The 20,290-nt window shown below is 44.6% G+C and overlaps 1 protein-coding gene across 2 annotated transcripts in view; it reads right to left on the bottom strand.

Moving 5' to 3' along the window:
• Positions 1–20,290, bottom strand: part of cemip2 (cell migration inducing hyaluronidase 2) — a 79,382-nt gene that overhangs the window by 42,184 nt on the left and 16,908 nt on the right. For both annotated transcript variants that reach the window (XM_055886360.1, XM_055886359.1), the window contains exons 6-8: positions 18,298–18,486; positions 17,123–17,292; positions 7,090–7,299 (exon numbers count right to left, since the gene is read on the bottom strand). In XM_055886360.1, coding sequence (XP_055742335.1) covers positions 7,090–7,299; positions 17,123–17,292; positions 18,298–18,486 — 569 coding nt within the window. The remainder of the gene's footprint in view (positions 1–7,089; positions 7,300–17,122; positions 17,293–18,297; positions 18,487–20,290) is intronic.

Here is a 20,290-nt window from a genome sequence, read left to right as displayed (position 1 = left end):
TAAATTAAATTGTATTTGTCACATGCGCCGAATACAACAGGTGTAGTAGACCTTATAAGCCCGTAACCAACAATGCCGTTTTAATTTAAAAAATAAGTGTTAAGTAAAAAATAAACAGTAACAAATAATTATTAAAGAAGAGCAGTATAATCACAATACCAAGGCTATATACAGGGGGTACCGGTACAGAGTCAATGTGCGGGGGCACCGGTTAGTCGAGGTAATATGTAGGTAACGTAGGTAAAGTTAATGTGACTATGCATAGATAATAAACAGAGTAGCAGCAGTGTAAAAGAGGGAGGGGGGGGGCAATGCAAATTGTCTGGGTAGCCATTTTATTAGAGGTTCAGGAGTCTTATGGCTTGGGGGTAAAAGCAGTCTTTTGGACCTAGACTTGGCGCTCCGGTACCGCTTGCCGTGCGGTAGCAGAGAGAACAGTCTATGACTGGGGTGGCTGAGTCCTTGACAATTGTTAGGGGTATCCTCTGACACCGCCTGGTATAGAGGTCCTGGATGGCAGGAAGCTTGGCCCCAGTGATGAACTAGGCCGTACACACTACCCTCTGTAGTGCCTTGCGGTTAGAGGCCGAGCAGTTGCCATACCAGGCAGTGAGGCAACCAGTAAGGATGCTCTCAATGTTGCAGCCCTCTTCACAACTGTCTTGGTGTGTTTGGACCATGATAGTTTGTTGGTGATGTGGACGCCAAGGCACTTGAAGCTCTCAACCTGCTCCACTGCAGCCCTGTCGACGAGAATGGGGGCGTGCTCGGCCCTCCTTTTCCTGTAGTCCACAATCATCTCCTTTGTATTGATCACATTGAGGGAGAGGTTGTTGTCCTGGCACCACACTGTCAGGTCTCTGACCTCCTCCCTATAGGCTGTCTCATCGTTCACGGTGATCAGCCCTACCACTTTTGTGTCTTCGACAAACTTGATGGTGTTGGAGTCGTGCCTGGCCATGCAGTCATGAGTGAACAGGGAGTACAGGAGGGGACTGAGCACGCACCCTTGAGGGGCCCCCGTGTTGAGGATCAGCGTGGCGAATGTGTTGTTACATACCCTTACCACCTGGGGGCGGCCCGTCAGGAAGTCCAGGATCCAGTTGCAGTGGCGGAGTTTAGTCCCAGGGTCCATAGCTTAGTGATGAACTTTGAGGGCACTATGGTGTTGAACGCTGAGCTGTAGTCAATGAATAGCATTCTCAAGTGGGTGTTCCTTTTGTCTAGTTGGAGTGCGGCTGCTCGGCCATGGATACCCATTTCATGAAGCTCCCGACGAACAGTTTTTGTGCTGACGTTGCAGTTTGGAACTTGGTAGTGAGTGTTGCAATCGAGTACAGACGATATTTACGCGCTATGCGCTTCAGCGGTCCCGTTCTGTGAGCTTGTGTGGCCTACCACTTCGTGGCTGAGTCCCTGTTTCTCCTAGATGTTTCCACTTCACAACAACAGCACTTACAGTTGACCGGGGCAGCTCTAGCAAGGCAGAAATTTGATGAACTGACTTGTTGGAAAGGTGGCATCCTATGACGGTGCCACGTTGAAAGTCACCGAGGTCTTCAGTAAAGCCATTCTACTGCCAATGTTTGTCTACTGCGATTGCATGGCTGTGTGCTTGATTTTATACACCTGTCAGCAACGGGTGTGGCTGAAATAGCCGAATCCACTCATTTGAAGGGGTGTCCACATACACTATATATACAAAAGTATGTGTGTTGACTGTGATCGGGTATGTGTCTTGTCCAATGTTCCCTCTAAGCTGTGTGCGCGGCTGCACACCTCTTCTGCCATGCAGAAGAAACGCCGTGTCGCACCCAGAGATGCAAGAGATAGAAGTTAGAGTTCACCCCATTAGTTTGTACTATATATATATATATATATATATATATATATATATATATATATATATATATATATATATATATATATATATATATATATCAACGTTTTTTCTGTGATCGAATCAACATTATATCAGCCCCTTTTCAATGCAACAAACCAAAACAGATCTAACTTTGCAAGAATGAGTCTGTGATTTTGTTGTAGGCAGTGCCAGAGTGAAATGAAGTAGACTTCTATTGGAGGGGGGAGGCCCATGAGCGGCCTTTCACCCGAGCTATGCGTGTGCACATTTGTTGATATTCTTTGCTAGTTATCAAGTTATTTGCCCAGTTATAGATATATATAGGTTAGCAAATGGGGAATTACTGCTTCCTATAAGAGCACAAAACATGTAGGCTACATTTCAAGCTGTCTTTGAAAAGCCAGTAAGGTAAAAAGACTTAAAGGGGTCGTGTTGTATTTTGGGACAGGCTTGAATTATGCAAATAAGCCAATAGGCAGAGGGGTAGTCTCCATTGTCTAATTCTCTGTATGGTAATAATAATTACTTTTTTTATTTTTTATATAAAGTGGTTTCATGCATCATACAACACAATACAATTTACAGTCACCTATTTGGCCCATGTTGTTACAGATCAAGTAAAACATTATCACTTAATATCAAGCCCTTCATGCAATGTAGACCTGCATTAAACACCACATGTAGGCTACTGTAGGCTATATCATAGATATCAAAAGCTATTTCTCTGTGAAAATGTTCTGGGATTCGCTTCATTGGCATTGTTAGTAGGTCTCCATTATGCTCAAATAGCCACAATCGCCTATTGGCTACTGTCTAAAACTGTAAGGGTACAGCCTCAGTGTTCACTTTAAACACGCCCCGGAAGTTGCACAAAATTCTCACACCGTTCAAGTTTCCGCTCACGAGACTTAAAATGTGAGATTCATTTTTGAAGGTTAAAATTCAATGGATGAATTCAAAAAGAAGACCAACCACATCTGCACATCACTACTAACACTCATCACCGGCATGTGCACGGAAGGTATAAAAGGCATATGCAGGCAAGAATGTGGTAAAATGGGCTGGCTTGTAAGGGGGTCATATAAACATTGCCCACAATTTTTCACAGGCAAGATTCTGTAAATCCTATGTGAAAACAGTATATGTGTGTGTGTGGCACAGACACACAGAGAGGAGAGAAAGCCAGAAAGAGAGAAGAGACAGACAGAGAGAGAGAGAGAGAGAGAGAGAGATAGACACAGAGAGAGACAGACAGACAGACAGAGGGACAGACAGAGGGGCAGAGATAGAGACACACAGAGAGAGAGAGACACACACAGAGAGGGAGAGACAGAGAGACACAGCGGGAGAACTGTGCCAGCTAAGTTAGCTGACTAAAGTAGAAATGCTAATTGAGGCTATTTTGCTGTGCTACCAGTCCTTGTCTAAAACAACTCCATTCATATGAAACAGCAGCCTACCTGTAGGTTGATCATTGTAGCCTACTCCTCATTTAGTCAATTTAATTCCATCATTTTAATTCAGTTTTGCATTGATTAGAAATCTCCCACTTTCCTTGGAGCCTCAATGTAACACCATTTTGATTGACCGACATAACAAGCTACACATGTGAAACGTGTATAGGCTACCGGTGTGTCTTTATGGCGTGCACTCATAAAAAAAGTCATAAAACTAGGCCTAGGCTATATAAAAACAATGAATACTCTCCCAAGTAATTGAATACTAACGTCCGTTCAGATATTCAAATAACCGTGCCCATCCCTAAAACACAGTCTTTGGATTTTAGAAAAGCACTATGTATTATTATTATACACTACCATTCAAAAGTTTGGGGTCTCTTAGAAATACCCTTGTTTTTAAAAGAAAAGCACATTTTTTGTCCATTAAAATAATCAAATTGATCAGAAATACAGAGTAGACATTGTTAATTTTGTAAATGACTATCGTAGCTGGAAACGGCAGATTTTTTATGGAATATCTACATAGGCGTACAGAGGCCCATTATCAACAACCATCACTCCTGTGTTCCAATGGCACATTGTGTTAGCTAATACAAGTTTATAATTTTAAAAGGCTAATTGATCATTAGAAAACCATTTTGCAATTATGTTAGCACAGCTGAAAACTGCTGTGCTTATTAAAGAAGCAATAAAACTGGGCTTCTTCTTCATTAAATAGTACCTGCAAAACACCAGTCTCAACGTCAACAGTGAAGAGGCGACTCAGGGAGGCTGGCCTTCTAGGCACAGTTCCTCTGTTTAGCATCTGTGTTCTTTTGCCCATCTTAATATTAGATTTTTATTGGCCAGTCTGAAATATGGCTTTTTCAATGCAACTCTGCCTAGAAGGCCAGCATCCCAGTCGCCTCTTCACTGTTGACGTTGAGACGGGTGTTTTGCGGGTACTATTTAATGAATCTGCCAGTTGAGGACTTGTAAAGGCATCTGTTTCTCAAACTAGACACGCTAATGTACTTGTCCTCTTGCTCAGTTGTGCACCGGGGCCTCCCACTCATTCTATTCTGGTTAGAGCCAGTTTGCGCTGTTCTGTGAAGGGAGTAGTACACAGCGTTGTACGAGATCTTCAGTTTCTTGGCAATTTCTCGCATGGAATAGCCTTAATTTCTGAGAAAAAGAATAGACTGACGAGTTTCAGAAGAAAGTTATTTGTTTCTGGCCATTTTGAGCCTGTAATTGAACCCACAAATGCTGATGCTCCAGATACTCAACTAGTCTAAAGAAGGCCAGTTGTATTGCTTCTTTAATCAGCACAACAGTTTTCAGCTGTGCTAACATAATTGCAAAAGGGTTTTATAATGATCAATTATCCTTTATAAAATGATAAACTTCGATTAGCTAACACAACGTGCCATTGGAACACAGGAGTGATGGTTGCTGATAGTGAGCCTCTGTACGCCTATGTACAGTGGGGCAAAAAAGTATTTTGTCAGCCACCAATTGTGCAAGTTCTCCCACTTAAAAAGATGAGACAGGCCTGTAATTTTCATCATAGGTACACTTCAACTATGACAGACAAAATGAGAAGAAAAAAAAATCACGAAAATCACATTGTAGGATTTTTAATGAATTTATTTGCAAATAAAAAAGTAAGTATTTGGTCACCTACAAACAAGAGAGATTTCTGGCTCTCACAGACCTGTAACTTGTTAATTAAGAGGCTCCTCTGTCCTCCACTCGTTACCTGTATTAATGGCACCTATTTGAACTTGTTATCAGTATAAAAGACACCTGTCCACAACCTCAAACAGTCACACTCCAAACTCCACTATGGCCAAGACCAAAGAGCTGTCAAAGGACACCAGAAACAAAATTGTAGACCTGCACCAGGCTGGGAAGACTGAATCTGCAATAGGTAAGCAGCTTGGTTTGAAGAAATCAACTGTGGGAGCAATTATTAGGAAATGGAAGACATACAAGACCACTGATAATCTCCCTCGATCTGGGGCTCCACGCAAGATCTCACCCCGTGGGGTCAAAATGATCACAAGAACGGTGAGCAAAAATCCCAGAACCACATGGGGGACCTAGTGAATGACCTGCAGAGAGCTGGGACCAAAGTAACAAAGCCTACCATCAGTAACACACTACGCCGCCAGGGACTCAAATCCTGCAGTGCCAGACGTGTCCCCCTGCTTAAGCCAGTACATGTCCAGGCCCGTCTGAAGTTTGCTAGAGAGCATTTGGATGATCCAGAAGAAGATTGGGAGAATGTCATATGGTCAGATGAAACCAAAATAGAACTTTTTGGTAAAAACTCAACTCGTCGTGTTTGGAGGACAAACAATGCTGAGTTGCATCCAAAGAACACCATACCTACTGTGAAGCATGGGGGTGGAAACATCATGCTTTAGGGCTGTTTTTCTGCAAAGGGACCAGGACGACTGATCCGTGTAAAGGAAAGAATGAATGGGGCAATGTATGGTGAAATTTTGAGTGAAAACCTGCTTCCATCAGCAAGGGCATTGAAGATGAAACGTGGCTGGGTCTTTCAGCATGACAATGATCCCAAACACACCGCCCGGGCAACGAAGGAGTGGCTTCGTAAGAAGCATTTCAAGGTCCTGGAGTGGCCTAGCCAGTCTCCAGATCTCAACCCCATAGAAAATCTTTGGAGGGAGTTGAAAGTCCGTGTTGAAAATCCAGCAACAGCCCCAAAACATCACTGCTCTAGAGGAGATCTGCATGGAGGAATGGGCCAAAATACCAGCAACAGTGTGTGAAAACCTTGTGAAGACTTACAGAAAACGTTTGACCTCTGTCATTGCCAACAAAGGGTATACAACAAAGTATTGAGATAAGTATTTGGTCAATAACAAAAGTTTATTTTCCACCATAATTTGCAAATAAATTCATTAAAAATCCTACAATGTGATTTTCTGGATTTAAAAAAAATTAATTCTGTCATAGTTGAAGTGTACCTATGATGAAAATTACAGGCATCTCATCTTTATAAGTGGGAGAACTTGCACAATTGGTGGCTGATTAAATACTTTTTTGCCCCACTGTATATATCCCATAAAAAATCTGCTGTTTCCAGCTACAATAGTCATTCACAACATTAACAATGTCTACACTGCATTTCTGATCAATTTGATGCTATTTTAAATGGACCAAAAAAAAGTGCTTTTATTTGAAAAACAAGGACATTTCTAAGTGACCCCAAACTTTTGAACAGTAGTCCTCCGCTCTCTCCACTGGCTTCCAGTTGAAGCTCGCATCCGCTACAAGACCATGGTGCTTGCCTACGGAGCTGTGAGGGGAACGGCACCTCCGTACCTTCAGGCTCTGATCAGGCCCTACACCCAAACAAGGGCACTGCGTTCATCCACCTCTGGCCTGCTCGCCTCCCTACCTCTGAGGAAGTACAGTTCCCGCTCAGCCCAGTCAAAACTGTTCGCTGCTCTGGCACCCCAATGGTGGAACAAACTCCCTCACGACGCCAGGACAGCGGAGTCAATCACCACCTTCCGGAGACACCTGAAACCCCACCTCTTTAAGGAATACCTAGGATAGGATAAAGTAATCCTTCTGACCCCCCCCCCCCCCCCCCCCCTCCCCTTTAAAAGATTTAGATGCACTATTGTAAAGTGGCTGTTCCACTGGATATCTTAAGGTGAATGCACCAATTTGTAAGTCGCTCTGGATAAGAGCGTCTGCTAAATGACTTAAATGTAAATGTAGTGTACGTGCACCACACACACTAACCAGCAGGCCGTTGGTGGCGTGGATGGTAATGCAGCGGGAGAAGGAGTGGTGGATGGAGAGGCCGTCCACGTAGGTTGGTTCCCGGTAGCCCCCTCGTCGGTCCACGTCCCCACAGCGGTGGAAGTGGACCGGGTAGCGGCCCTTCTCCTGCTGCCCCATGTTCCTCAGCTCCACGTGGGACAGGTGCACCGAGGTAAAATTCCCAAATATCTGAGTCGAAATGGGATAGAGGAGAGAGAGCGAAGAGTACGTTTCGCTGTGTATCATATTGTGTTTATACACACACACACACACACACACACACACACACACACACACACACACACACACACACACACACACACATATATTTAAGTTTGGACACACCTACCAATTCAAGGGTTTTTCTTATTCGTACTATTTTCAACATTGTAGAATAATAGAAGACAACTAAACTATGAAATGACACATGGAACTAAAAAAGTATATTTTTATATTCTTCAAAGTAGCCCCCCTTTGCCTTGATGACAGCTTAGCACACTCTTGGCATTCTCTCAAACAGCTTAACCTGGAATGCTTTTCCAACAGTCTTGAAGGAGTTCCCACACATGCTGAGCACTTGTTGGCTGCTTTTCCTTCACTCTGCGGTCCAACTCATCCCAAACCATCTCAATTGGGTTCAGGTCGGGTGATTGTGGAGGCCAGGTCTTCTGATGCAGTACTCCATCACTCTCCTTGGTCAAATAGCCCATACAAAGCCTGGAGGTGTGTTTTGGGTCATTGTCCTGTTGAAAAACAAATGATAGTCCCACTAAGCGCAAACCAGATGGGACGGGCTATGACCGCAGAATGCTGTGGTAGCCATGCTGGTTAAGTGTGCCTTGAATTCTAAATAAATCACTGACAGTGTCACCACCAAAGCACCCCCACACCATCACACCTCCTCCTCCATGCTTCACGGTGGGAACCACATATGCAGAGATCGTCCATTCACCTACTCAGCATCTTACAAAGACACGGCTGTTGGAATCAAAAATGTCACATTTGGACTAATCAGATCAGAAGGACAGATTTCCACTGGTCTAATGTCCATTGCTCGTGCTTCTTAGCCCAAGCAAGTCTCTTCTTATTTGTGTTCTTTAGTAGTGTTTTCTTTCCAGCAATTCAACCATGAAGATCTGATTCACGCAGTCTTCTCTGAACAGTTGATGTTGAGATGTCTGTTACTTGACCTCTGTGAAGCATTTATTTGGGCTGCAATTTCTGAGGCAGTTAACTCAAATGAACTTATCCTCTGCAGCAGAGGTGACTCTGGGTCTTCCTTTCCTGTGGCGGTCCTCGTGAGAGCCAGTTCCATCACAGCGCTTGATGGTTTTTGTGACTGCACTTTAAGAAACTTTCAAAGTTCTTGAAATGTTCTGGATGGACTGACCTTCATGTCTTAAAGTAATGATGGACTGTCTTTTCTCTTTGCTTATTTGAGCAGTTCTTGCCATAATATGGACTTGGTCTTTTATCAAACAGGGCTATCTTCTGTATACCAACCCTACCTTGTCACAACACAACTGATTGGCTCAAATGCATTAAGAAGGAAAGAAATTCCACTATTTAACAAGGCACACCTGTTAATTGAAATGGATTCCAGGTGACTACCTCAATTTATAAAATAGGAAAAATATAGGAAAAACCCTGGAATGAGTAGGTGTGTCCAAACTTTTGACTGTGTACTATTATGATTGTGTTGATCTATTGATTGCTATATTTTACAGTTACAAATGACATCTGTTGAAGAATGGAAAACATGCATGCAGTCGGGAGTTTCAATACACTTAGGATGGAGTCATTAAAACTGTTTTTTCAACCACTCCACAAATTTCTTGTTAACAAACTATTGTTTTGGCAAGTCGGTTAGGACATCTACTTTGTGCATGACACAAGTAATTTTTCCAACAATTGTTTCCAGACTGATTATTTCACTTATAATTCACTGTATCACAATTCCAGTGGGTCAGATGTTTACATTCACTATGTTGACTGTGCCTTTAAACTGCTTGGAAAATTCCAGAAAATTATGTCATGGCTTTAGAAGCTTCTGATAGGCTAATTGACATCATTGGCTTCATTTCCAAGATGGCATAGCAGTCGGACGTCCTTTGTCCTCGTCTTGTCGTGTCCCGTGTATATACACTGCTCAAAAAAATAAAGGGAACACTTAAACAACACAATGTAACTCCAAGTCAATCACACTTCTGTGAAATCAAACTGTGCACTTAGGAAGCAACACTGATTGACAATAAATTTAACATGCTGTTGTGCAAATGGAATAGACAACAGGTGGAAATTATAGGCAATTAGCAAGACACCCCCAATAAAGGAGTGGTTCTGCAGGTGGTGGCCACAGACCACTTCTCAGTTCCTATGCTTCCTGGCTGATGTTTTGGTCACTTTTGAATGCTGGCGGTGCTTTCACTCTAGTGGTAGCATGAGACGGAGTCTACAAACCACACAAGTGGCTCCGGTAGTGCAGCTCATCCAGGATGGCACATCAATGCGAGCTGTGGCAAGAAGGTTTGCTGTGTCTGTCAGCGTAGTGTCCAGAGCATGGAGGCGCTACTAGGAGACAGGCCAGTACATCAGGAGACGTGGAGGAGGCCGTAGGAGGGCAACAACCCAGCAGCAGGACCACTACCTCCGCCTTTGTGCAAGGAGGAGCAGGAGGAGCACTGCCAGAGCCCTGCAAAATGACCTCCAGCAGGACACAAATGTGCATGTGTCTGCTCAAACGGTCAGAAACAGACTCCGTGAGGGTGGTATGAAGGCCCGACGTCCACAGGTGGGGGTTGTGCTTACAGCCCAACACCGTGCAGGACGTTTGGCATTTGCCAGAGAACACCAAGATTGGCAAATTCGCCACTGGCGCCCTGTGCTCTTCACAGATGAAAGCAGGTTCACACTGAGCACATGTGACAGATGTGACAGTCTGGAGACGCCGTGGAGAACGTTCTGCTGCCTGCAACATCCTCCAGCATGACCGGTTTGGCGGTGGGTCAGTCATGGTGTGGGGTGGCATTTCTTTGTGGGGCCGCACAGCCTTCCATGTGCTCGCCAGAGGTAGCCTGACTGCCATTAGGTACCGAGATGAGATCCTCAGACCCCTTGTGAGACCATATGCTGGTGCGGTTGGCCCTGGGTTCCTCCTAATGCAAGACAATGCTAGACCTCATGTGGCTGGAGTGTGTCAGCAGTTCCTGCAAGAGGAAGGCATTGATGCTATGGACTGGCCCGCCCGTTCCCCAGACCTGAATCCAATTGAACACATCTGGGACATCATGTCTCGCTCCAACCACCAACGCCACGTTGCACCACAGACTGTCCAGGAGTTGGCGGATGCTTTAGTCCAGGTCTGGGAGGAGATCCCTCAGGAGACCATCCGCCACCTCATCAGGAGCATGCCCAGGCGTTGTAGGGAGGTCATACAGGCACGTGGAGGCCACACACACTACTGAGCCTCATTTTGACTTGTTTTAAGGACAGTACAGCAAAGTTGGATCAGCCTGTAGTGTGGTTTTCCACTTTAATTTTGAGTGTGACTCAAAATCCAGACCTCCATGGGTTGATAAATTTGATTTCCATTGATAATTTTTGTGTGATTTTGTTGTCAGCACATTCAACTATGTAAAGAAAAAAGTATTTAATAAGAATATTTCATTCATTCAGATCTAGGATGTGTTATTTTAGTGTTCCCTTAATTTTTTTGAGCAGTGTATATATTTACATATTTTCTTCGCATATCTTTTTATATATATTTTTTCTAAAAACTCAACTTCAAACACTCTCCTGCAACCCGCCTCACCAATTTAAAAATATATATATTATTCACCTCAAATCTGAAATCCACAACAGAAGCTAGCCAGTTCACTGGCTGACGTTAGTATTCAGCTAACCACGGTTGGCCGTCATCTGCTATCCTTTAGCTCGAAAAGCTACCGCCAGTTTTGTACAACGCGACTCAGACCAGAGCATACCGGACCTATTTTCTCTCCATATCCCCGGATTTCTACCGCAAGCTCTGGACATTTACACCTGGATCTTGCAGCTAGCTAGCTGCTATCCGAGTGACTATTGGCTTACGTCGGTCCCGGAGCAAACATCAATTATTCCGGAGCTAGCCAGCTGAAGAGTTCCATCAGCCACTGCTGGGCTACAATCACCTATCCGAACCCGTTTTTCTGCTGATGCGGAGCCCCACAGGGCCTTCACGACTGGACTACCGACGTTATCTGCCCGAGGGAGTTATCCAACTGGCCCCTCCGTCGCGACATAACCTGAACGCCCATCTGCGGCCCGCTAATCGTTAGCTGTGTACCACACGGAACCCCACTAATCTACCGACGGAAACGCACCAGGTGGCTAAAAACAGACCTCCATCCTCTGCCAGCTTGCTCTCATGGCCCGGGTAGCTGTCTGAATCGCCGTGACCCCAACCAACCTCACTACTCACTGGACCCTTATGATCACTCGGCTAAGCATGCCTCTCCTTAATGTCAATATGCCTTGTCCATTGCTGTTCTGGTTAGTGTTTATTGGCTTATGTCACTGTGGAGCCTCTAGCCCTGCTCATTATACCTTATCCAACCTTTCAGTTCCACCACCCACACATGCGATGACATCACCTGGTTTCAATGATGTTTCTAGAGACAATATCTCTCTCATCATCACTCAATGCCTAGGTTTACCTCCACTGTATTCACATCCTACCATACCTTTGTCTGTACATTATACCTTGAAGCTATTTTATCGCCCCCAGAAACCTGCTCCTTTTACTCTCTGTTCCGGACGTCCTAGACGACCAATTCTCATAGCTTTTAGCCGTACCCTTATCCTACTCCTCCTCTGTTGCTCTGGTGATGTAGAGGTGAATCCAGGCCCTACAGTGACTAGTTCCACTCCTATTCCCCAGGCGCTCTCTTTTGATGACTTCTGTAACCGTAATAGCCTTGGTTTCATGCATGTTAACAGTAGAAGCCTCCTCCTTAAGCTTGTTTTATTCACTGCTTTAGCACACTCTGCCAACCCGAATGTCCTAGCCGTGTCTGAATCCTGGCTTAGGAAGACCACCACAAACTCTGAAATCTCCATCCTTAACTACAACATTTTCAGACAAGATAGAACGGCCAAAGGGGGCGGTGTTGCAATCTACTGCAGAGATAGCCTGCAGAGTTCTGTCCTACTATCCAGGTCTGTACCCAAATAATTTGAACTTCTACTTTTAAAAATCAACCTCTCTAAAAACAAGTCTCTGACCGTTGCCGCCTGCTATAGACCACCCTCTGCCCCAGCTGTGCTCTGGACACCATATGTGAACTGATTGCCCCCCATCTATCTTCAGAGCTCGTGCTGCTCGGTGACCTAAACTGGGACATGCTTAACACCCCAGCCATCCTACAATCTAAGCTTGATGCCCTCAATCTCACACAAATTATCAATGAACCTACCAGGTACCACCCCGAAGCCGTAAACACGGGCACCCTCAAATATATCCTAACCAACTTGCCCTCTAAATACACCTCTGCTGTTTTCAACCAAGATCTCAGCGATCACTGCCTCATTGCCTGTATCCATAATGGGTCAGCGGTCAAACGACCTCCACTCATCACTGTCAAACGCTCCCTGAAACACTTCAGCGAGCAGGCCTTTCTAATCGACCTGGCCCGGGTATCCTGGAAGGATATTGACCTCATCCCGTCAGTAGAGGATGCCTGGTTATTTTTTTTAAATGCCTTCCTCACCATCTTAAATAAGCATGCCCCATTCAAGAAATTTAGAACCAGGAACAGATATAGCCCTTGGTTCTCTCCAGACCTGACTGCCCTTAACCAACACAAAAACATCCTATGGCGTTCTGCATTAATATTGAACAGCCCCCGTGATATGCAACTTTTCAGGGAAGTTAGAAACCAATATACACAGGCAGCCAAGGCTAGCTTTTTCAAGCAGAAATTTGCTTCCTGCAACACAAACTCAAAAAAGTTCTGGGACACTGTAAAGTCCATGGAGAATAAGAACACCTCCCAGCTGCCCACTGCGCTGAGGACAGGAAACTCTGTCACCACCGATAAATCCACTATAATTGAGAATTTCAATACGCATTTTTCTACGGCTGACCATGCTTTCCACCTGGCTACCCCTACCCCGGTCAACAGCACTGCACCCCCCACAGCAACTCGCCCAAGCCTTCCCCATTTCTCCTTCTCCCAAATCCAGTCAGCTGATGTTCTGAAAGGGCGGCAAAATCTGGACCACTACAAATCAGCTGGGCTAGACAATCTGGACCTTTTCTTTCTAAAATTATCTGCAGAAATTGTTGCAACCCCTATTACTAGCCTGTTCAACCTCTCGTGTCGTCTGAGATTCCCAAAGATTGGAAAGCAGCTGCGGTCATCCCCCTCTTCAAAGGGGGGGACACTCTTGACCCAAACTGCTACAGACCTATATCTATCCTACCCTGCCTTTCTAAGGTCTTCGAAAGCCAAGTCAACAAACAGATTACCGACCATTTCGAATCCCACCGCACCTTCTCCGCTATGCAATCTGGTTTCAGAGCTGATCATGGGTGCACCTCAGCCACTGTCAAGGTCCTAATCGATATCTTAACCGCCATTGATAAGAAACAATACTGTGCAACCGTATTCATTGACCTGGCCAAGGCTTTCGACTCTGTCAATCACCACATCCTCATCGGCAGACTCGATAGCCTTGGTTTCTCAAATGATTACCTGGTTCACCAACTACTTCTCTGATAGAGTTCAGTGTGTCAAATTGGAGGGCCTGTTGTCTAGGCCTCTGGCAGTCTCTATGGGGGTGCCACAGGGTTCAATTCTTGGGCCGACTCTCTTCTCTGTGTACATCAATGATGTCTCTCTTGCTGCTGGTGAGTCTCTGATCCACCTCTACGCAGACGACACCATTCTGTATACTTCTGTCCCTTCTTTGGACACTGTGTTAACAACCCTCCAGACAGGCTTCAATGCCATACAACTCTCCTTTCGTGGCCTCCAACTGCTCTTAAATACAAGTAAAACTAAATGCATGCTCTTCAACCGATCGCTGCCTGCACCTGCCCGCCCGTCCAGCATCACTACTCTGGACGGTTCTGACTTAGAATATGTGGACAACTACAAATACCTAGGTGTCTGGTTAGACTGTAAACTCTCCTTCCAGACTCACATCAAACATCTCCAATCCAAAGTTACATCTAGAATTGGCTTCCTATTTCACAACAAAGCATCCTTCACTCATGCTGCCAAACATACCCTCGTAAAACTGACCATCCTATCAATCCTCGACTTCGATGATGTCATTTACAAAATAGCCTCCAATACCCTACTCAATAAATTGGATGCAGTCTATCACAGTGCCATCCGTTTTGTCACCAAAGCCCCGTATACTACCCACCACTGCGACCTGTACGCTCTCGTTGGCTGGCCCTCGCTTCATACTCGTCGCCAAACCCACTGGCTCCAGGTCATCTACAAGACCCTGCTAGGTAAAGTCCCCCCTTATCTCAGCTCGCTGGTCACCATAGCAGCACCCACCTGTAGCACGCGCTCCAGCAGGTATATCTCTCTGGTCACCCCTAAAACCAATTTCTCCTTTGGCCGCCTTTCCTTCCAGTTCTCTGTTGCCAATGACTGGAACGAACTACAAAAATCTCTGAAACTGGAAACACTTATCTCCCTCACTAGCTTTAAGCACCAGCTGTCAGAGCAGCTCATAGATTACTGCACCTGTACATAGCCCATCTATAATTTAGCCCAAACAACTACCTCTTCCCCTACTGTATTTATTTATGTATTTAGCTCATTTGCACCCCATTATTTCTATTTCTACTTTGCACATTCTTCCACTGCAAATCTACCATTCCAGTGTTTTACTTGCTATATTGTATTTACCTCACCACCATGGCCTTTTTTTGCCTGTACCTCCCTTATCTCACCTCATTTGCTCACATTGTATATAGACTTATTTTTCTACTGTATTATTGACTGTATGTTTGTTTTACTCCATGTGTAACTCTGTGTTGTTGTATGTGTCGAACTGCTTTGCTTTATCTTGGCCAGGTCGCAGTTGTAAATGAGAACTTGTTCTCAACTTGCCTACCTGGTTAAATAAAGGTGAAATAAAAGAAATAAAAACAATTTAGTCAATTGGAGGTGTACCGGTGGATGTATGTCAAGGCCTACCTTCAAACTCAGTGCCTCTTTGCTTGACATCATGTGAAAATCAAAAGAAACCAGCCAAGACCTCAGAAAAAAAACATTGTACACCTCCACAAGTCTGATTTATCCTTGGGAGCAATTTCCAAACGCCTGAAGGTACCACGTTCATCTGTACAAACAATAGTACGCAAGTATAAACACCATGGGATCACGCAGCCGTCATACCGCTCAGGAAGGAGACGCGTTCTGTCTCCTAGAGATGAACGTACTTTGGTGCGAAAAGTGCAAATCAATCCCAGAACAACAGCAAGGGACCTTGTGAAGATGCTGGAGGAAACAGGTACAAAAGTATATCCACTGCTCCAAAACCGCCATAAAAAAAGCCAGACTACGGTTTGCAACTGCACATGGGGACAAAGATCGTACTTTTGGAGAAATGTCCTATGGTCTGATAAAACAAAAATAGAACTGTTTGGCCATATTGACCATTGTTATGTTTGGAGGAAAAAGGGGGATGCTTGCAAGCCAAAGAACACCATCCCAACCATGAAGCATGGGGGTGGCAGCATCATGTTGTGGGGGTGCTTTGCTGCAGGAAGGACTGGGGCACTTCACAAAATAGATGGCATCATGATGCAGGAAAATTATGTGGATATATTGAAGCAACATCTCAAGACATCAGTCAGGAAGTTAAAGCTTGGTCAGAAATGGGTCTTCCAAATGGACAATGACCCCAAGCATACTCCAAAAGTTGTGGCAAAATGGCTTAAGGACAACAAAGTCAAGGTACTGGAGTGGCCATCACAAAGCCCTGACCTCAATCCTATAGAACATTTGTGGGCAGAACTGAAAAAGCGTGTGCGAGCAAGGAGGCCTAGAAACCTGACTCAGTTACACCAGCTCTGTCAGGAGGAATGGGCCAAAATACACTCAACTTATTGTGGGAAGCTTGTGGGAGGCTTCCCGAAACGTTTGACCCAAGTTAAACAATTTAAAGGCAATGCTACCAAATACTAATTGAGTGTATGTAAACTTCTGACCCACTGGGAGTGTGATGAAAGAAATAAAAGCTCAAATAAATCATTCTCTCTACTATTATTCTGACATTTCACATTCTTAAAATAAAGTGGTGATCCTAACTGACCTAAGACAGGGACATTTTACGAGAATTAAATGTCAGGAATTGTGAAAAACTGAGTTTAAATGCATTTGGCTTACGTTCGTACGTACGCATACGTAAGACATTATACAGGGCAAATATTTTGCTTATGCATCACGGACAAAGATAATGTGTGTGAGGGAGGGGTGTATGAATCAGGAAGTGTATGTCATCGGTCTGAGTTGCGTAAGTGTTCTGCCGGGGGGGGGGGGGGGTTTGGGTTAAATAAAGAGTACAATACTAAACACAAAACATTAAGAGTAGGGAGAGTTGTTCTCCAGGACTCCTCTCTCTCTCTGAGTGGTGCGTGGGTTGTGTTCATTCGGGCATTCAACGGAAAACCCCAAAATTATAATTGCAAACAGAATGAAAACGTACTGAAACAGTCCCTCCCTGTTTAAGTCCGTTTTATTCTATTTGGTGCCTAATCAACATCTCCCTGCTGTGGCGGGTCATGTGTGAATGCAGAATGCCCTCACTCATCAGTGCCTGCAGTATGCTCCAATGACCCTCTGCCACAGCAATATGGGAAGTTTCAACATGATTACACCAGACTGAATGGCATTAAATAAGCATATAAACTCTGGCTTAAATGCGCAGGGCAGTCATTCCGAAGATTCAACACAGACCCTATATTCAGAGTTACACACAGGTACATAAGCACTCAGACACACACCTTAATGTGTCCACCGTACGTGTCGTGGCCAAAGAACTGGCACCAGTTGTTTCCATAGCAGGCGTTTTCCATCTCTCCATAGATGAGTATGTTCCTGCTGAGCATTGCTACCTCCGCCCGCATGTCCACCCCGTCCACAATCTCCCCCACATGGCCAAACTGGGGCCTCCCTGGGGGGGAGGGGGGTAAAGAAAACACATACTTTTTTATAGCATTTACCATTGTCATATATCAGTAAAAGGCAACAACTAGTTGCTGTATGTTAACACTTACATATATGTCTAAGTGTTCATATTAACAACAGTCAGCCAAATATATGGTTGTCATGATACAGTAGGTCTGCATATTTAATTGGGCCAGGAGGGTGACTTTAATCCCAAACAGAACAACTTCTGCACTTCTCCTTCTAACCATGAAAACAAACTCTAAGATAAAGAGTTGACACTGTCGGTTTGCCATTATTGTCTCTCAATATGACCAGCCGATTGCTGCCAGTGCCAACCTCATTCGCGTGCACACACACACACACACAGAGAGAGAGAGAGAACACTTCCGATAAACACGTGCTGTAGACAGATGAGGACATTTTTTACTGGTTGCTATTGCTAAAAACACAAATTCAATTCTACGATATACAATCTGACCATGAATGGCATCCTCACACATACAGCAGAAAACAGGGGGAAGGAGGGAGTGAAATATATAATTAAGCAGCACCATCCCATGAAGGAAAAAGAACAAGTACTATCCCCGTCTTTTCCCAAGGGTCATATATAGAAGATGTGAAATGAAAAACCAATGCTCAGAATATATAAATAAATCATGATTCATATTTTTATTTCATACATATGTTAGCTCTTAATTTGATCACACAGTGTTGCAGAAAGACTTTCCGGAAATACAGGACATTTTAAACTTAGTTGAGGTTTAAAAAGGCTGAAGATTGTAATTTCCAGACTTGACATCCCTTACAAAAAAAACGTATCAACTACTAGAAAAACGTCCACATACTAATTAACATTTCCTGTTGCTGCAGGATTATTTTCCTGCTGTAGCAAACTGGCTCAAATTAAGAGCCTACATCTAAAAATAAAAAAGTCATAGCAGTAATACTCAATATGAGCATTGAAGAAAGCCCCCATGAATGTACAAACACACCTTTTGTTTCCGCTCACCTTGAACTCTGACCTGTCTGTTGGTGCAGCGTGGGCATGGGAGGAGGGTGAACTCCTCTGCCTGATGCATGGAGTAGTCAGTACTGGCAACCACAACCTGGTTCCCAGGTTGCCAAGTGCGTACATCATCTTGCAGGTTTAGGACAACCTGGTCCACAGCATCAACCTGGAACCCAGATATGGGAAAACCTGGAAGACCACAGAATGGGTGCTATAAGATATGTTGCATAAGCGGTTTTCTACTGCATATCAAAGAACTAATGGCGGGAACAGGATCTAGAGTCACGAAAAGTCATATTCAGTGCCTTCGTAACATTTTGTTACGTTACAGCCTTATTCTAAAATCCCCCTCATCAATCTACATTGAAATGTTGGCTAATTTATTAAAGATAAAAAACAAAAATATCACATTTACATAAGTATTCAGACCCTTTACAGAGGACTTTGTTGAAGCACCTTTGGCAGCAATTACAGCCTTGAGTTTTCTTGGGTATGACGTTACAAGCTTGGCACACCTATATTTGGGTTCCTCCCATTCTTCTCTGCAGATCCTCTCAAGCTCTGTCAGGTTGGATGGTGAGCATCGCTGCACAGTTATTTTCAGGTCTCTCCAGAGATGTTCGCTCGGGTTCAAGTCCGGGCTCTGGCTAGGCCACTCAAGGACATTGAGAGACTTGTCCCAAAGCCACTCTTACGTTGTCTTGGCTGTGTGCTTAGGGTCGTTGTCCTGTTGGAAGGTGAACCTTCGCCCCAGTCTCAGGTCCTGAGCAGGTTTTCATCAAGGATCTCTGTGTACTTTGCTCCATTCATCTTTCCCTCGATCCTGACTAGACCCCCAGTCCCTGCCGCTGAATGCACCCCCCCCCCCCCCCCACAGCATGATGCTGCCACCACCATGCTTCACTGTAGGGATGGTGCCAGGTTCTCCAGACATGACGTTTGGCATGCAGGCCAAAGAGTTGAATCTTGGTTTCATCAGACCAGAGAATCTTGTTTCTGATGGCCTGAGAGTCTTTAGGTGCCTTTTGGCAAACCCCAAGCAGGCTGTCATGTGCCTTTTACTGAGGAGTGACTTTCGTCTAGCCACTCTACCATAAAGGTCTGATTGGTGGAGTGCTGCAGAGATGGTTGTCCTTCTGGAAGGTTCTCTCATCTCCACAGAGGAACTCTGGAGCTCTGTCAGAGTGACCATCAGGTTTTTTGTCACCTCCCTGACCAAGGGCCTTCTCCCCCGATTGCTCAGTTTGGCCGGGCAACCAGCTCTAGAATGAGTCTTCTAGGTTCCAAACTTCTTCCATTTAAGAATGATGGAGGCCACTGTGTTCTTGGGGACCTTCAACGCTGCAGAACTTTTTTGGTACTCTTCCCCAGATCTGTGCCTCGACAGTTCTGTCTTGGAGCTCTACGGACAATTCCTTTGACCTCATTGCTTGATTTTCGCTCTGACATGCACCATCAACTGTGGAATCTTATATAGACAGGTGTAAATTTTGGTGGAGGAGGAATAATAGTCTGGGGCTGTTTTTCATGGTTCGGGCTAGGCCCCTTATTTCCAGTGAAGGGAAATCTTAACGCTGCAGCATACAATGACATTATAGATGATTCTGTGCTTCCAACTTTGTGGCAACAGTTTGGGGGAAGGGCCTTTCTTGTTTCAGCCTGAAAATGCCCACATGCAAAAAGCGAGGTCCATACAGAAATGGTTGTCGAGATCTGTGTGGAAGAACTTGACTAACCTGCACAGAGCCCTGGCCACATCCCCGTCAAACACCTTTGGGATGACTGCGAGCCAGACCTAATCGCCCAACATTAATGCCCGACCTCACTAATGCACTTGCAGCCATGTTCCAACTAGTGGAAAGCCTTTTCAGAAGGGTGGAGGCTGTTATAGCAGCAAAGGAGGGACCAACTCCATATTAACGCCCTCATGATTTTCAAATAAAAAAATAAAAAAATCTAATTTTATTTGTCACATGCTCCAAATACAACAGGT

This window comes from Salvelinus fontinalis, chromosome 28 (genome assembly GCF_029448725.1).
Source record: "Salvelinus fontinalis isolate EN_2023a chromosome 28, ASM2944872v1, whole genome shotgun sequence".
Taxonomy (NCBI): Eukaryota; Metazoa; Chordata; class Actinopteri; order Salmoniformes; family Salmonidae; genus Salvelinus; species Salvelinus fontinalis.
This window is presented reverse-complemented; position numbering and strand designations above follow the sequence as displayed.